The following is a 12,732-nucleotide window of genomic DNA, read 5'->3' on the forward strand; positions in this document are numbered from 1 at the left end:
AGTAAGGGAGAAGGGAGGGTCTAATAATGACTCTCTGATCTCTGGTTTGGGGGATGGGGGTGTGAGGTTCTTTTACAGAGGGAGAGGCACAGGATTGGTGTGGAAGGGGGTGAGGAGTTCAGTTCTTTCCTTTTATGATTGAGGTGGTCTGAGGCACTGCCAGCCAAGATGAAGCAAGTTGGAACTCTGGCACTGTGGAGGGGGGAACCTGCAAATGTGAATTCAAGAGTCACTGGCGAATGGATGGTAGTTGCAGCCAGAAGAGTGAACACCATTGCTCAGGACTGGAGAGAGAATGAGAAGAGGAGAGCAGAGGGCTGAGGTGGACCCCAGGCGCCCTGGGCAGGAAACGGTGTGGAAGGAGGGGCTCCGCATCTACTGCATACTTCCTCCTGCTGTTTGTCTGTCTGTCTGTCAGGCCTGCCTGGGCTAGCATAACCAGGACAGGCCTGAGGTGGCACTAGTCTCTGGCCTTCCCCCATAACCCTCAATTCCAGGACATCCCTTCATTAGCATGTTCAGGTCCCTACTTCTTAACAAATGACGCTGAGGGTTCCTACATGCCTCTCTACCGGGCCACACGCATGCCTTGGCCCCCACCCACCCCTGGCCACTTTGCCAGACACCCCACTGTAGCATCATAATAACAAACTTTGTACAGCACCTCACAATTTATAAAATACTTTTCACATCATCTGGATACTCTTTTTGAAAATTATTTCTTATACAGGTCCTGTGAGTTAGAAATTATTATCCCCATTTTATGGATGAAAAGACTCAAAGAGGATAATTTGTCTAAGGCCACACAGCTGCGAGTGATGGAAGTTGGTCTCAAAATCAGGTCCTCTGATGCCAGATTCCACATCTGTTAACTGCACATATCACCATTTTCCACACCAGATGAGCACAATTACTTAGACTTGAAGGCACCAAATCCATCCAAGTGGGAAACAGCCCTCCAACCCCCACCCTATGTTACAGTGGGCTGTCTCACTCCTGAGATGATTATAGTCACCTCCCTCCAGTGGGTGTAGTGGAAAGATCACGAGCTTCCATTTATACGAAGGTCAAAAGCAGGCGAAACCCAACAAAATAGTCTTTTAATGGTGCATCCATTTGTGGTAAAACTGCAAAGAAAAGCTAGCATTGATAATGTAAAATGCAGGAGGGGGGTCACCAAGGAGGTGCACATTGGGCTTCAAAGGAGCTGGTGACATTCTATTTCTCAGGCCAGGTGTGGGTACCTGGGCTTGTGTGAATCCTTAAACCAGACATATATGGATTATGTGTTGGTATGTAAACCTGCAACCAAGAGACAGCTATACTGCTGCCTAAGAAGTGATAAGGTATTTGGAGGAGGAAGAAAGCAGAGAGGAGAAAGAAGGAAAAGAGGGCCAGAGTCTGGAGAACCTGGCAAGAGATGTGGAGGGATGGGAAGGAAAATAGAGGCTGGTCTCTAGAGCCTGCGTTCTAGAACTGGACAGATCTGCATTTAAATCTCAACTTCATCTCTTAGGAGCTGGGTAGGCAAGATCTACGTAACATCATAGGGCCTCAGTTTCCTCATCTGTGAAACAGGAACAAAATAGGTGCATCCTAAGGTGGTCATAAGAATTAAGTGAGAAAATATGTAACACCCAGTATGGTGCCAGCCGCCTAATTCACGCCCTTCCTTTCCTTTCTGACCACACCTTCCTTCCTTCCATGCCCACTCCTTCCTCCAACACAGCTGAGGCTAAAACTAGCCCAACTGCTCTTCTCCCGTTGGGCTATTTATAACTGTGGCCACCTGTGAGTGGCCTGCAGTGGAGGCCGGCTGCCCTTGGGCTGGGACACTGGGCTTGTGTGTCACCACAATCTGGGCTGGAGGGCGGTAGTATAAATGGCTCATACCGGGGACGCCTCTTTTATAGAGAGATGCTACCGGTGCTTTCTTCTAATGCCGCAGGACGTTTCAGCCCCGGCCACGACGTTTGCTGTCTGCTGACGGGGAAGTCTTCCTCAATTTATGGTTCATACCCCATCCTTCTGAAGTGCTGGTTATGTTTAAAACTCTGCCAGAAAAGGTTTGTATTTTTTAATGCGTGCCAGAATGGAAACTGGCTGTTTTTTATGTCTCACGGTTAAACATCAATTTCAGAGAACATCTCTTGTTTTTTTCCAGGGACATCGAATAACTGAAATCTTCTCACAGCTCCTAATATTTTTGCCTGCTTTATTATAATTTCTCTTGGGCCACATTATTTCGTGAGTTCTGTTTCTCCCTGGTCATTAATGAACACTAATTGGAGTTTCCAACATTCCTTATTAATCCTTGATTTCCTCCCAAACCCTTTGAGAAAACCCCACTCTGATGCAGTAACGCTAACGAGAGGTTGAAATCATGCTTAATCACAGTAATCAGCTGGTTACTGCTTTTTTTTTTTATGTTTATTTATTTATTTATTTTCCCCCAAAGCCCCAGTAGATAGTTGTGTGTCATAGCTGCACATCCTTCTAGTTGCTGTACGTGGGACGCGGCCTCAGCGTGGCTGGAGAAGCGGTGCATCGGTGCGCGCCCGGGATCCGAACCCGGGCCGCCAGTAGCAGAGCGCAGGCAGTTAACCGCTAAGCCACGGGGCTGGCCCTGGTTACTGCTTTTGAGGGGTTGCTCTAAGTACCCAACTTACTGACAGGGTAACCATAAAAAGAAAAAAAAAGAGTGGATATAGATATACATAAAGCACTCAAATATTTGTTAAATTCAGTGCAATGTTGAAAATGACAATTTGGGAACACTCTGATTTTTCTTTGTAAGTGAAAATCTGTTTAGCAACCTGTTTCTCACCCTTTTTTTCTTCTACCTCCTCCACCCCAGCTTTATTGGGGTTTAATTAACAAATAAAATTGTATATACTTCAAGTGTACAACATGATGATTTGATATAGATATACATTGTGAAATGGTTACCACAATTAAGTTCATCAACACATCCATCACCTCACATAGTTACCTTTTTTGGTGGTGAGAACACCTATCTACTCTCTTAGCAAATTTCAAATATATGTTGCAGTATTATTAACTATAGGCACCATGCTGTACATTAGATCCTCAAAACGTATTTGTCTTATAACTGAAAGTTTGTACCTTTGACCAACATCTCCCCTTCCCCTCCTTCTCCCCCCCCGCCCCACTGGCAATCACCTTTCTATGGGTTTGCCTTTTTTTTTTTTAGATTCCACATATGAGTGAGATCATACAGTAGGTGTCTTCCTCTATCTGGTTTATTTCACTTAGTATAATGTCCTCCAGTTTCATCCATATTGTTGTAAATGGCAGGGTTTCCTTCATTTTTATGTCTGAATAATATTCTCGAGCGTTATGTGTGTGTCTGTATCACATTTTCTTTATCCATTTATCCAGCTACTGGACACTTAGGTTGTTTCCATGTCTTAGCTATTGTGAGTGATGCTGCAATGAACATGGGAGTACAGATAATCTCTTCGAGATACTGCTTTTGTTTCTTTTGGATATATACCCAGAAGTGGGATTGCTGGATCATATGATAGTTCTACATGCAAAAGAATGAAACCAGACCCCTATCTTACACCACTCGCACAAATTAACTTGAAATGGATTAAGATTTAAATGTAAGACTGGAAATCCTAAAACTCTTAGAGGAAAAGCTCCTTCACATTGGTCTTGGTGATGATATTTTTGGATATGACACCAAAAGCACAGGCAACAAAAGCAAAAATAAACAAGTGGGACAACATCAAACTAAAAGGCTTCTGCACAGCGAAAGAAACAATCAACAAAATGATAAGGCAACAACCTACTAAATGAGAGAAAATATTTGCAAACCAGATATCTGATAAGGGGGTAATACTTCAAATAATACCTAAAACAAGGAACTCATATAACTCAATGGCAAAAACCAAAAAACCAATAATGTGATTTAAAAATGGGCAAAGGACCCGAATAGACATTTTTCCAAGGGAGACATACAGATGGCCAACAGGTACATGAAAAAGTGCTCAACATCACTAATCATCAGAGAAATGCAAGTCAAAACCACAATGAGATATTGTCTCATACTTGTTAGAATGGCTGTTATGAGGAAGACGAGAAAGAGACCATAAGTGTTGACAAGGATGTGGAGAAAAGGGAACCCTTGTGCACTGTTGGTAGGAATGTAAATTGGTACAGCCATTATGGAAAACAGTTCGGAGGTTCCTCAAAAAATTGAAAACAGAACTACACTTTCTTTCATTGAAGAATTTTCAAGTGTTTTTAAAAAATATATAAAAATACTACCTTCTGCAGTTAAATCATAATTTTTCACTTTTCTTTCACTTGAATGTTGTTGATATTTAAGATCCAGTGTTTGGTTTCAGTCATGTGTTTAAACTATGTTGATAAATATCTTGCTTTGTTTGCAGGTATTCCCTCAGGGCAATGTTGTCTGAATATGAGTCCCTGCTAGAAATTTACATGTGACTTTGTAATTCACTGATGGTCATACAAACACATTTTGATGGTGTTTATGGCCACCAATGGCTTTAAACAAAGAGAAACACATTGCTTTAACCACTACCTCCCCCCACACAGGAGTTACCTTGTCCAAAGACATATAACCCCGGTTCATGAATAGGTTTGTTGTTCTTTTTTTCAGATGTTATCCTGTAACTATTTTCCTGTATTATGCTCTGAAAATGTTTATCTAAATATTCTTGTTTAAAGGTATTGTCCCTAATTAATGCTCATGTATTTTTATATGCCTCTTAGAAACTTCTTAAAACTTATTTCCTTCTATTGATTTTACCCACAGGCAGCTTTCAGAGCCTTGATGCTAACTCTACAGCTGATAGCCCCTCTCCATGACATTGTGGCCTACCTTTTCAGTTTTGCTAAACTGGGAAATTGTCCAGCATGTTTTAAATTTCCTCTAAGTCCTAACCCTTTGAGAGGTGACTGGGGAGGAACCGAGAGCATTGGTAAGTGATTAAAGATGATTAAAAGCACCTTCAATATTCAGGTGAAATTCTATGAAGCTTTTTTTTTTCAGCTGTGTTGAGGTAGAATTGACAAATAAAATTGTAAGACATTTGAAGTGTACAACGTGATGATTTGATATGCGTATACATTGTGAAAGGATTCTCCCCGTCTAGTTAATTACTATGAAGCTCTTAATACTTGGAAAAACAGAACTAAAATATTTTCTCATAAATGACAATGATAAGAAGGGCAAAGGGAAAGTCTCATTATATACTGTCTCCAAACTGATTGGTTCCACATTTTCAGGTTAAACCACGAAGTATACCAAGTCAGAAGTTGGGGGGCCTGGATTTTTACCCTGCCTCTGCCACTTGGTTACTAGAAGCTGGGCACTTTAGTTTCTAGGTCTCTGTCCATCTATGAAATGGGAGTATAACACCTGTCTCATAGAGGTATTCTATGGATTAAAATCTGTAAAATTTCTAGAAGGATGTACAAGCCCCCATTAAATATTAGTTTTCTTTCATTCCTTTTTCTCTCGTGTCCTTCGCGAACTAATATGTCAAGGTCAGAGCCACGCATTCACTGTCAAGAAGCTTGCGGACAGCCGTCGGTTAGCTAACAATAACCCAATAGTCCTGTGATAAGAATGATTGAGGCTTTAGTTTCATATGCCCAGCGCTAATCCACAAACTCTAACTCAGCACGAGGTTCTAAGATAAATGCACGAGGTAAATTAAAGACCCCGAAACGCTTAGAAAGTTGGGTTTATCGGAAGCAGGGAAACTGATCTTGTTATTTTAATAATTTGACTCCTATCCAAATTATGTCATTAGTCATGTAAGTATTAATTAATAACAATATATTATAACATAGTAGCCAAGAATTTTAAAGTATGAGAAGAGCCAAAGAAATGAGGTAATATACCTATTTAAACCTAGTGATCTTAAAACAAATGTGATATCATCTGAGTCTTTTCCTCTCTGGCCGATGCATAAAGGAAATATGTTTGTGGGAGACCTTGACTTGTCTGCTGGTAGATTTGCACTGTGCTAAAGAACACTGAAGGAATCTGTAACCGCTCAGACAGGAGACATAGGGAAGGGTATAAGTGGCGATCCGAGAGGAAGATGGATGCCTGTATCTGAGGAAAGGCAGCATGAAAAGGGCGCGGGTTGGTGCTGCCTCAACAGAAAGCACAGAATTGTTGCAGAGTAATGAGCTTTCAAAACTGCTACCAAGCCTTCAGGATAAGCGTCAAGAGATTAGAGAAGTTCCAAAGCCCTCTTAGATCCTTTCCTTTTACTAATTTGGGGACTGTTGTAAAAGGGGTTTACTCAGAAAATAAGCTAAGACTCTATTAGGAGGGCTGCTGGATGTTGGGAGGGGATGGGGACTGGGCTTCAGATGAGGGACAGGAGAAAGGAGGATGGGCCAGGCAAGATGCCATCCTGCCCTTAAGATGGGGAGACAGGTGTTATGTGCAGATGAGATAGAGCCAGAGCCATGTTTCCAAAGGAAATCACTGCACAGGAAGTCCTACAGCAGCGGGGAGGTCAGAGCCTGTGGGGAAGGTGAACTAGGGGCACTTGCCCTCACTTGAATCAATGGAGAAACATAGGAGGGATGGTCCTGATAAGACAAGAAAAGGACATTGGCAAAGGCAACAGCGCAGTCCAGAGAATGGTGAACTCACCAGTGTGACACTGAGGAACAGTGGGAAATGAGGCCAATTGTTGAGGACCTAGAATTCAGGATGAAGGAAATTGGTTTCTTACTATTTATATACTTATGAACAGGAAACCATTGAAATATGTGGGGCCAGGCTTTCCGAGGTGTGCAATTAGAGACACACACCTTGTCATGTTGCCAGGAAAAACATTTGTGCTCCAGGGAGAATGCAAAGTTTTGCATACTCTGCTTTGCTGAAAATAGATAAAGAGCAAACTGAACTAAAAAAATCTCACTCTGAGATACTCATCTTTTTTAAATGGGTAGGCTGCTCAATTCCTGGCCTGCTTCCCAGAGGAGGCAAGGAGAATTAAGGTGAAAAGATGAGGTGAGTCTGTTCATATACCCACTCAACTCCTTTTAGCCGTCTCAGAGCTATTTGGAGTTAGATAAAATGACTTTTGTGGACTTAGATGCTTTAAAATATTTTTTAAAGAGACACTCCAGATTTCAGCTTTGGTCCTCCCATTGGCAGCAGAAGCAGCTCTTAGACGCTGTGGACTAGCTCTGTGGACCCTGCCAAACTCTTTCCTTCCTTGAAAGCCAGCAACTCCCTTTGGAGTCAGCATGAAGCAGAGGATGTAATCAGAATGTGGGAGTTTACATTGTGATTTCCTTGTAAAGGATTAGGAGGCCAATTAAAGCCCAGATACTACACACTAAACTTAAGGTTTCAGGAACTCTCAAGACAAACTAGGAACAAGGTGTCCTGGCTTTGAGTATTCACATATTCACATGAAGGCATGGCCACTGTGATTCTTCTCTCTCTCTCTGATTTCTCAAATGAGACCCTCCTGGGACAGGCACAAGAAAAGGCTCATTTGTTTCCTGATGTTTCCTGGGGCAGGGTCCACTCCCAACCCCACCACCTCCACCACATGGCAACCACCTGCCCCATCCTCACAGAGAGGCTGCCTTCCCCACCATGTCTGCTGCTTCCCCTCCCACCAAGCAGTGTGACCCCGCAAAGAAAGGGAAGCCAGAAGCCAAAATCAGTAAATAACAAAGAGTAGTCCCCCCCTCCACATCTGTATTTTAATAATAATACCACCTATCAACACAGAACAGTTTTGCTGGGAAGTGATCATGGAAAAGTGCCCACATAGCACTATATAAACAATAGTGGAAATAGTGAAAAGAGGAAAATCACCTATAATGCAACCACTCTAACAAGTGAAATACTTTTATTTAACTTTACTCCCTTGTAACCCTTGCCCAAATGAACTTTCCATTTACATTTTATGGAGCTTTAATCACAGGGTGTGTGCAACTTTGCAGTCCTTTTTCATTGTCATTGTAGAGGATTATAAACATTTTCCTGTGATTGCTGCTTAGCCTGGCATAGTTCATTGCTTGTAGACCAAACACACTAGGCCTTGAACAAATAAGGCTCATTGACCACCCTCTACCCATCCACCACTAAAGGTCTTGTGCAGTTCTCTCTAAGGTGATTCTTCTCCTGGTGGCAATTTCTTTTCAGCCTGATATGACCATCAGATTTATAAAGGAGTCATAAAGAGTGTGATGATTGGATCCACTTCTTTGGGGGCTGGAAAAATATCCAAAAAGCAATTTTTGTGTGTGTATAAAACATCAAATGGATATGAAATCTGGGCTGCTCATCTTTTCCTAAAGCCAAGAGCATATACTGCAAGTATTAGCCACCAGTGTCAGCCCTAGTTCTGCCCTGATCAGGCTCTCATGGACGACTTCCTCACTCCCTCAATTCCTCTGCCTTCCATGCCAGATATGTGGGAAGAGATCCAGTACTGGGCCAGGTAGGGTAGAAGGCTGCTCAAGTCTGGACAAGCTGTTGAGATAGAGTAACTCCGGAAATGCCTCGTGGGTCTCCCGTCTCACTTCTGCTTAAGGCATATCAGGCACAGTGATCAATTTCCACAGCCCTCTTCCCATAGCAGGGATGTCTTCTCCAGTAGAAAACTATCATTTTCCTCACTGATGAGCATTTCAGATCAGCTGACATTCTGGTTGCACTGGAAGTATGGGCCCACCCATGCCCCACCAATGCTCCCTAAGGGCTCGTCCTTTTCTTACTGTGCTGTCCCATTCTGACCAGCTCCTTCCCTGGGCCAATAATAGAGATGCTAGTACAGCCATCTAGACCCAGGCCATGTTCCTCAAGCCAGCACTGAGTGCCCCAAAGGCCCTGAACTTAAATTTCCACCCAAAACATGTGAATTCTATTTATACCCAGCCTACTTCTGCAGTAAGAGTCCAAGAAATAAGCTAATTTAGGATCTCCCACACCTACTTCTAAAATGATGAGAATATCCTAGAAGGATGTGTGTGTGTATACACATATGTGTACATATTTTTTGCTTGCCTTTGATGGTCTTGAGTCTTCCTTAATTTGTGAGCCAGTGACAAGATGAGCCAGTGACACAAAGGGCTGATTTGGATGGTGTGGCTATGAGAAATGAGAGCTGGTTTATAATCTATAATAATTTCAAGCTCCTAATAGATCTGCTGAGGCCTATACTTTCCCATTCCTTGTAATTTCTCTTTTTCAATCTATTTAGAGACTATAGCCTTGTAAATTTTGAAACTTTCATTCAACAGCATGTTCTTATTCTGCTGAAAAACAAAGCAAATTTTTATCTTCCCGGAGGAGGAAGGAAGGAAGGAAAGATAAATCAGACCTTGGGTTCTAGAATATAATGCTTTGCTGGTCTTGCAAACAATATAATTAGTATACCTACAAACAAAGAAAGAGCAATCCATTTAGGTAAAAAGTTAGCTTTGGAGGTGAAATGATAGTCCCCTGGGTTAGCTATAGTAGCCTCTATTTCACACTGTCTGGCTAAAGTGCTGTTCATCTTCTAGGGTCTGAGCTTCAAGAGCTGCAGAAAATGATTGACAGCCTCCAGAGTCCCCAAGACCCTACCCAGGTGTCCCAGGCCCTCCTCCTCCGAAGGGAGGTGATGTTTCTGCAGTTTGATGCTGCAGTGAGGCACCTCATCCGGTAAGGGCTGAAGCATTAATCCTGTCTAGTGAATTCTCCAGGGCAGGTGTTTCTGAGTGATGGTGGAAGGAGGCCACTTGGCAAGATTAGATAATGAGCTTAAAATAGTCAGAGGCACCACCTGGTCCAGAATACTGTGGCTACCAAACGTGTTTGGCTGCAAAGGCTGTCCGTGCAGAATGTGTTCTTGTCAGATAATAATATTCTTGATTTTATTAAATGTCCTTTCAATACAGTTAGTTTGCATAACAACTGCTGCTTTCAATGTTCAGGTTGTTTTATTGGGAATAATATTTTTTATGCTTCTGAAGATGGTTCTTTCCAAGAGGTTTGTTGATTTTTTTTTTCTGCTGAGGAATATTCACCCTGAGCTAACATCCCTGAGCTAATGTCTGTGCCAATCTTCCTCTATTTTGTATGTAGGGTGCTGCCACAGCATGGCCACCGAGAAGTGGTGTAGGTCTGTATCAGGGAACCGAACCCAGGCCACTGAAGCCAACCAAACCCAGGCCGCCAAAGGGGAGTACACTGAACTTAACCACTAGGCCACAGGGCTGGCCCCTGAATTTTGTTGATTTTTTTCAGCCTTTATTGACCTTTTAAAAGAACAATTTTTACTGCTCTTCTGAAGCCAGTGGAATTGGCTGCCTGAGTTACCTTTATAAATAAATAAATTTACCTTTGGCCTTGTAGGTGTTAAGTACTCTGCAAACAAAAAAATGTTTATTTGGTTAATTAATCATGAGTGATGAGAAAATTAGTTTGGATTAAGAGTCACAATATTTCCAGTAAAAATAAGTTTTGTATGGGAAGGGAAGAGGTCAGGCCTGAGGGTCTCTGCTCATTCTTAAATTGTCAAAACTAATTAACTTTCTTTGATTAATTCTCAGTGTGAGATTCAGCCAACAAAGGGACCTCGGAGGGCAGTGCTCTTTCCTGTGGATTGTAATCACTTCCCACCATTCGCGTGGGCATCCATAGAGAATGGAAGTGTGGGGATTGTGTTGAACTATATTTTCTCTTTCTCCTCTGTATTTTCTTTACTCTGAGCATCAGGGGACTTTGGATTTAGAATGTAAAATCAAAAGGACAAAAAAATCAGGCGAATGTGTTTTCTTTTTATGGACAAACAGCTTTCTGAGATATAGCTTAGTCAAGCAGGTAGGATGTAAAGACTGACCAATTGTAAAGATGGCATTCATTAGCTCTCCGGTCTCTGAAACCCTGAGTCAGAATTTGCAAGGAATTTACACAGGGTGAAGAAATAGGACTATACTCCAGAAGTCCTTTTTTGGATTCAGCTTCGCAGGGTTCAGTTTGATACTGTTCTCCCAGGGAACCACTCTGCCTCCCCCAGGAATTGCTTTGTGGGCTCTCTTTGTCCTGGCACAGTCAGTCTGCAGGAATGGAGGGCACGGTGTCCTATGTGTGGTTTCAGTGTATTTTTCGGAGGACCTCAGAAGGAACCACCCAGGACAGTATACCTTCATTCATCGCATTTCCTCCGGCCTTTTTTCTTCAGGTTGTGTGTCTTTGGAATCACACAGCTAGTCAGTGGCGGACCAGAATTAGAACCTAGGTGCATCTGAGAACCAGGATGGACGGCAGGCAGCAGTGTGGATAGAAAAGGAGACTCTGAGGAGAAGGCAGGAGGTGGGACAAAGAGAGAAGCTGAAAGATAAATGTCATCATGCTTGATCATTTTACTTCGTGCTGAACTTGCAAACAAGGAAAAGTCCTTAGATAATCAAAAGAGACAGGAAACTTGGGAAATTTTCCCTGCTCTTCCCAAAGCTCACCACGTCTGAGCAAATATGACTGTTTACCCTGGGGAACTTTTTGCTTATGTAAACCACAGGCTTCTCCAGAATCTGAAAAGAAAGAACTGAACTCTTCCCTGGAATGAGAGCAGCATGCTTCGGTAGGCTGCGGGGAGGGGAGGAAGGCTATAGCTCAAGGACAACAGGACAATGGCCCCACACGGTCACCTGATGTCTGGCTCCTGCTTCTCTGTGGCGAAGATCAGCTCGGGTTTCAGGACAGATGCACGTTTCTAGGCACAAAAGTTTCACTCTGCCCCTACTGACCTGCCCCCCACCAAGCCTGGGCAAGGACCTGACGGAAATTGGTGCTGTCCTCCAATTGTGTTGGAATCACTTTGCCCAGGGCCTCCTCTGGGCATTCTCCTCTGGGCATGTCCACCAACCTATAGGAGTTATTTATTAGCCAATTTAAGAAATGCCTGAGGATTAAGCTTATCTTTAATTTCAGGCGAATTAATCATTTGCGTTGAAGGTAAATGCTTGGATGGCACAGTGGTTCTAATTAATCTCATATCTTTTAAGTCAGAGGTCGGCAAACTACTGTCATAGGTCCCTGCCTGATTTTGAATGGCCTGTGTGCTAAGGATGGCTTTTACATGTTTAAGTGATTGGGGAAAAAAATGAGGAAAATACTAGTATTTTGTGACACATGGAAATTATATGGAATTCAAATTTCAGTGTCCATAAATATGAAGTTTTTTTTTAACGCAGCCCTGCCCGTTCATTTATGGGTTATCTCTGACTGCTTTCACATGACAGCTGTGGAGCTGAATAGGTATAACAGTGATGGTATGGTCTGCAAAGCTGAAAATATTTACTGTCTGACCCTTTAAGAAAATGTTTGGCACTCCGTGATTTAAAGGATCCAATTCCTTTGCACTTCAGGGATGGAGGGAGGCAGAAAAAAAAAGGTCCTCAAAGGACCTTTTAGGACCTATAGAACAGAATAAAATATATGGCATAAAAAGTGCCTCTAATCTGAAAGTATTCTTGATGTTCAGGCTGATTAGTAAAAAGGAGACACAGGAGGAAAGATCTGGAAGGCCCTATCACCTCCTGTATACCCTGATTCAGGAGGACATCAAGGCATCTCTAAAGAAAGCAACACCAGCTTCTTAGTCCTTGAACTTTTGTTGGTTTTCTCTTCATTTTTTAACTTGATTTTCATGCTCATCTAGTTTAAGTATCTCTCAACATGCAGATCTTAAAGTGTGCTTT

At 42.5% G+C, this 12,732-nt stretch overlaps 1 protein-coding gene across 1 annotated transcript in view; it reads left to right on the forward strand.

The window, feature by feature from the left end:
* Positions 1-12,732, forward strand: part of LOC106800543 (uncharacterized) — a 138,792-nt gene that overhangs the window by 78,697 nt on the left and 47,363 nt on the right. The window contains 3 exon segments of the mRNA XM_087443743.1: positions 1,949-2,066; positions 4,811-4,976; positions 9,553-9,691. Coding sequence (XP_087299869.1) covers positions 1,949-2,066; positions 4,811-4,976; positions 9,553-9,691 — 423 coding nt within the window.

The sequence above is a fragment of the Ceratotherium simum genome, chromosome 19 (genome assembly GCF_057802395.1).
Source record: "Ceratotherium simum simum isolate JZ-2026a chromosome 19, ASM5780239v1, whole genome shotgun sequence".
Lineage (NCBI taxonomy): Eukaryota > Metazoa > Chordata > Mammalia > Perissodactyla > Rhinocerotidae > Ceratotherium > Ceratotherium simum.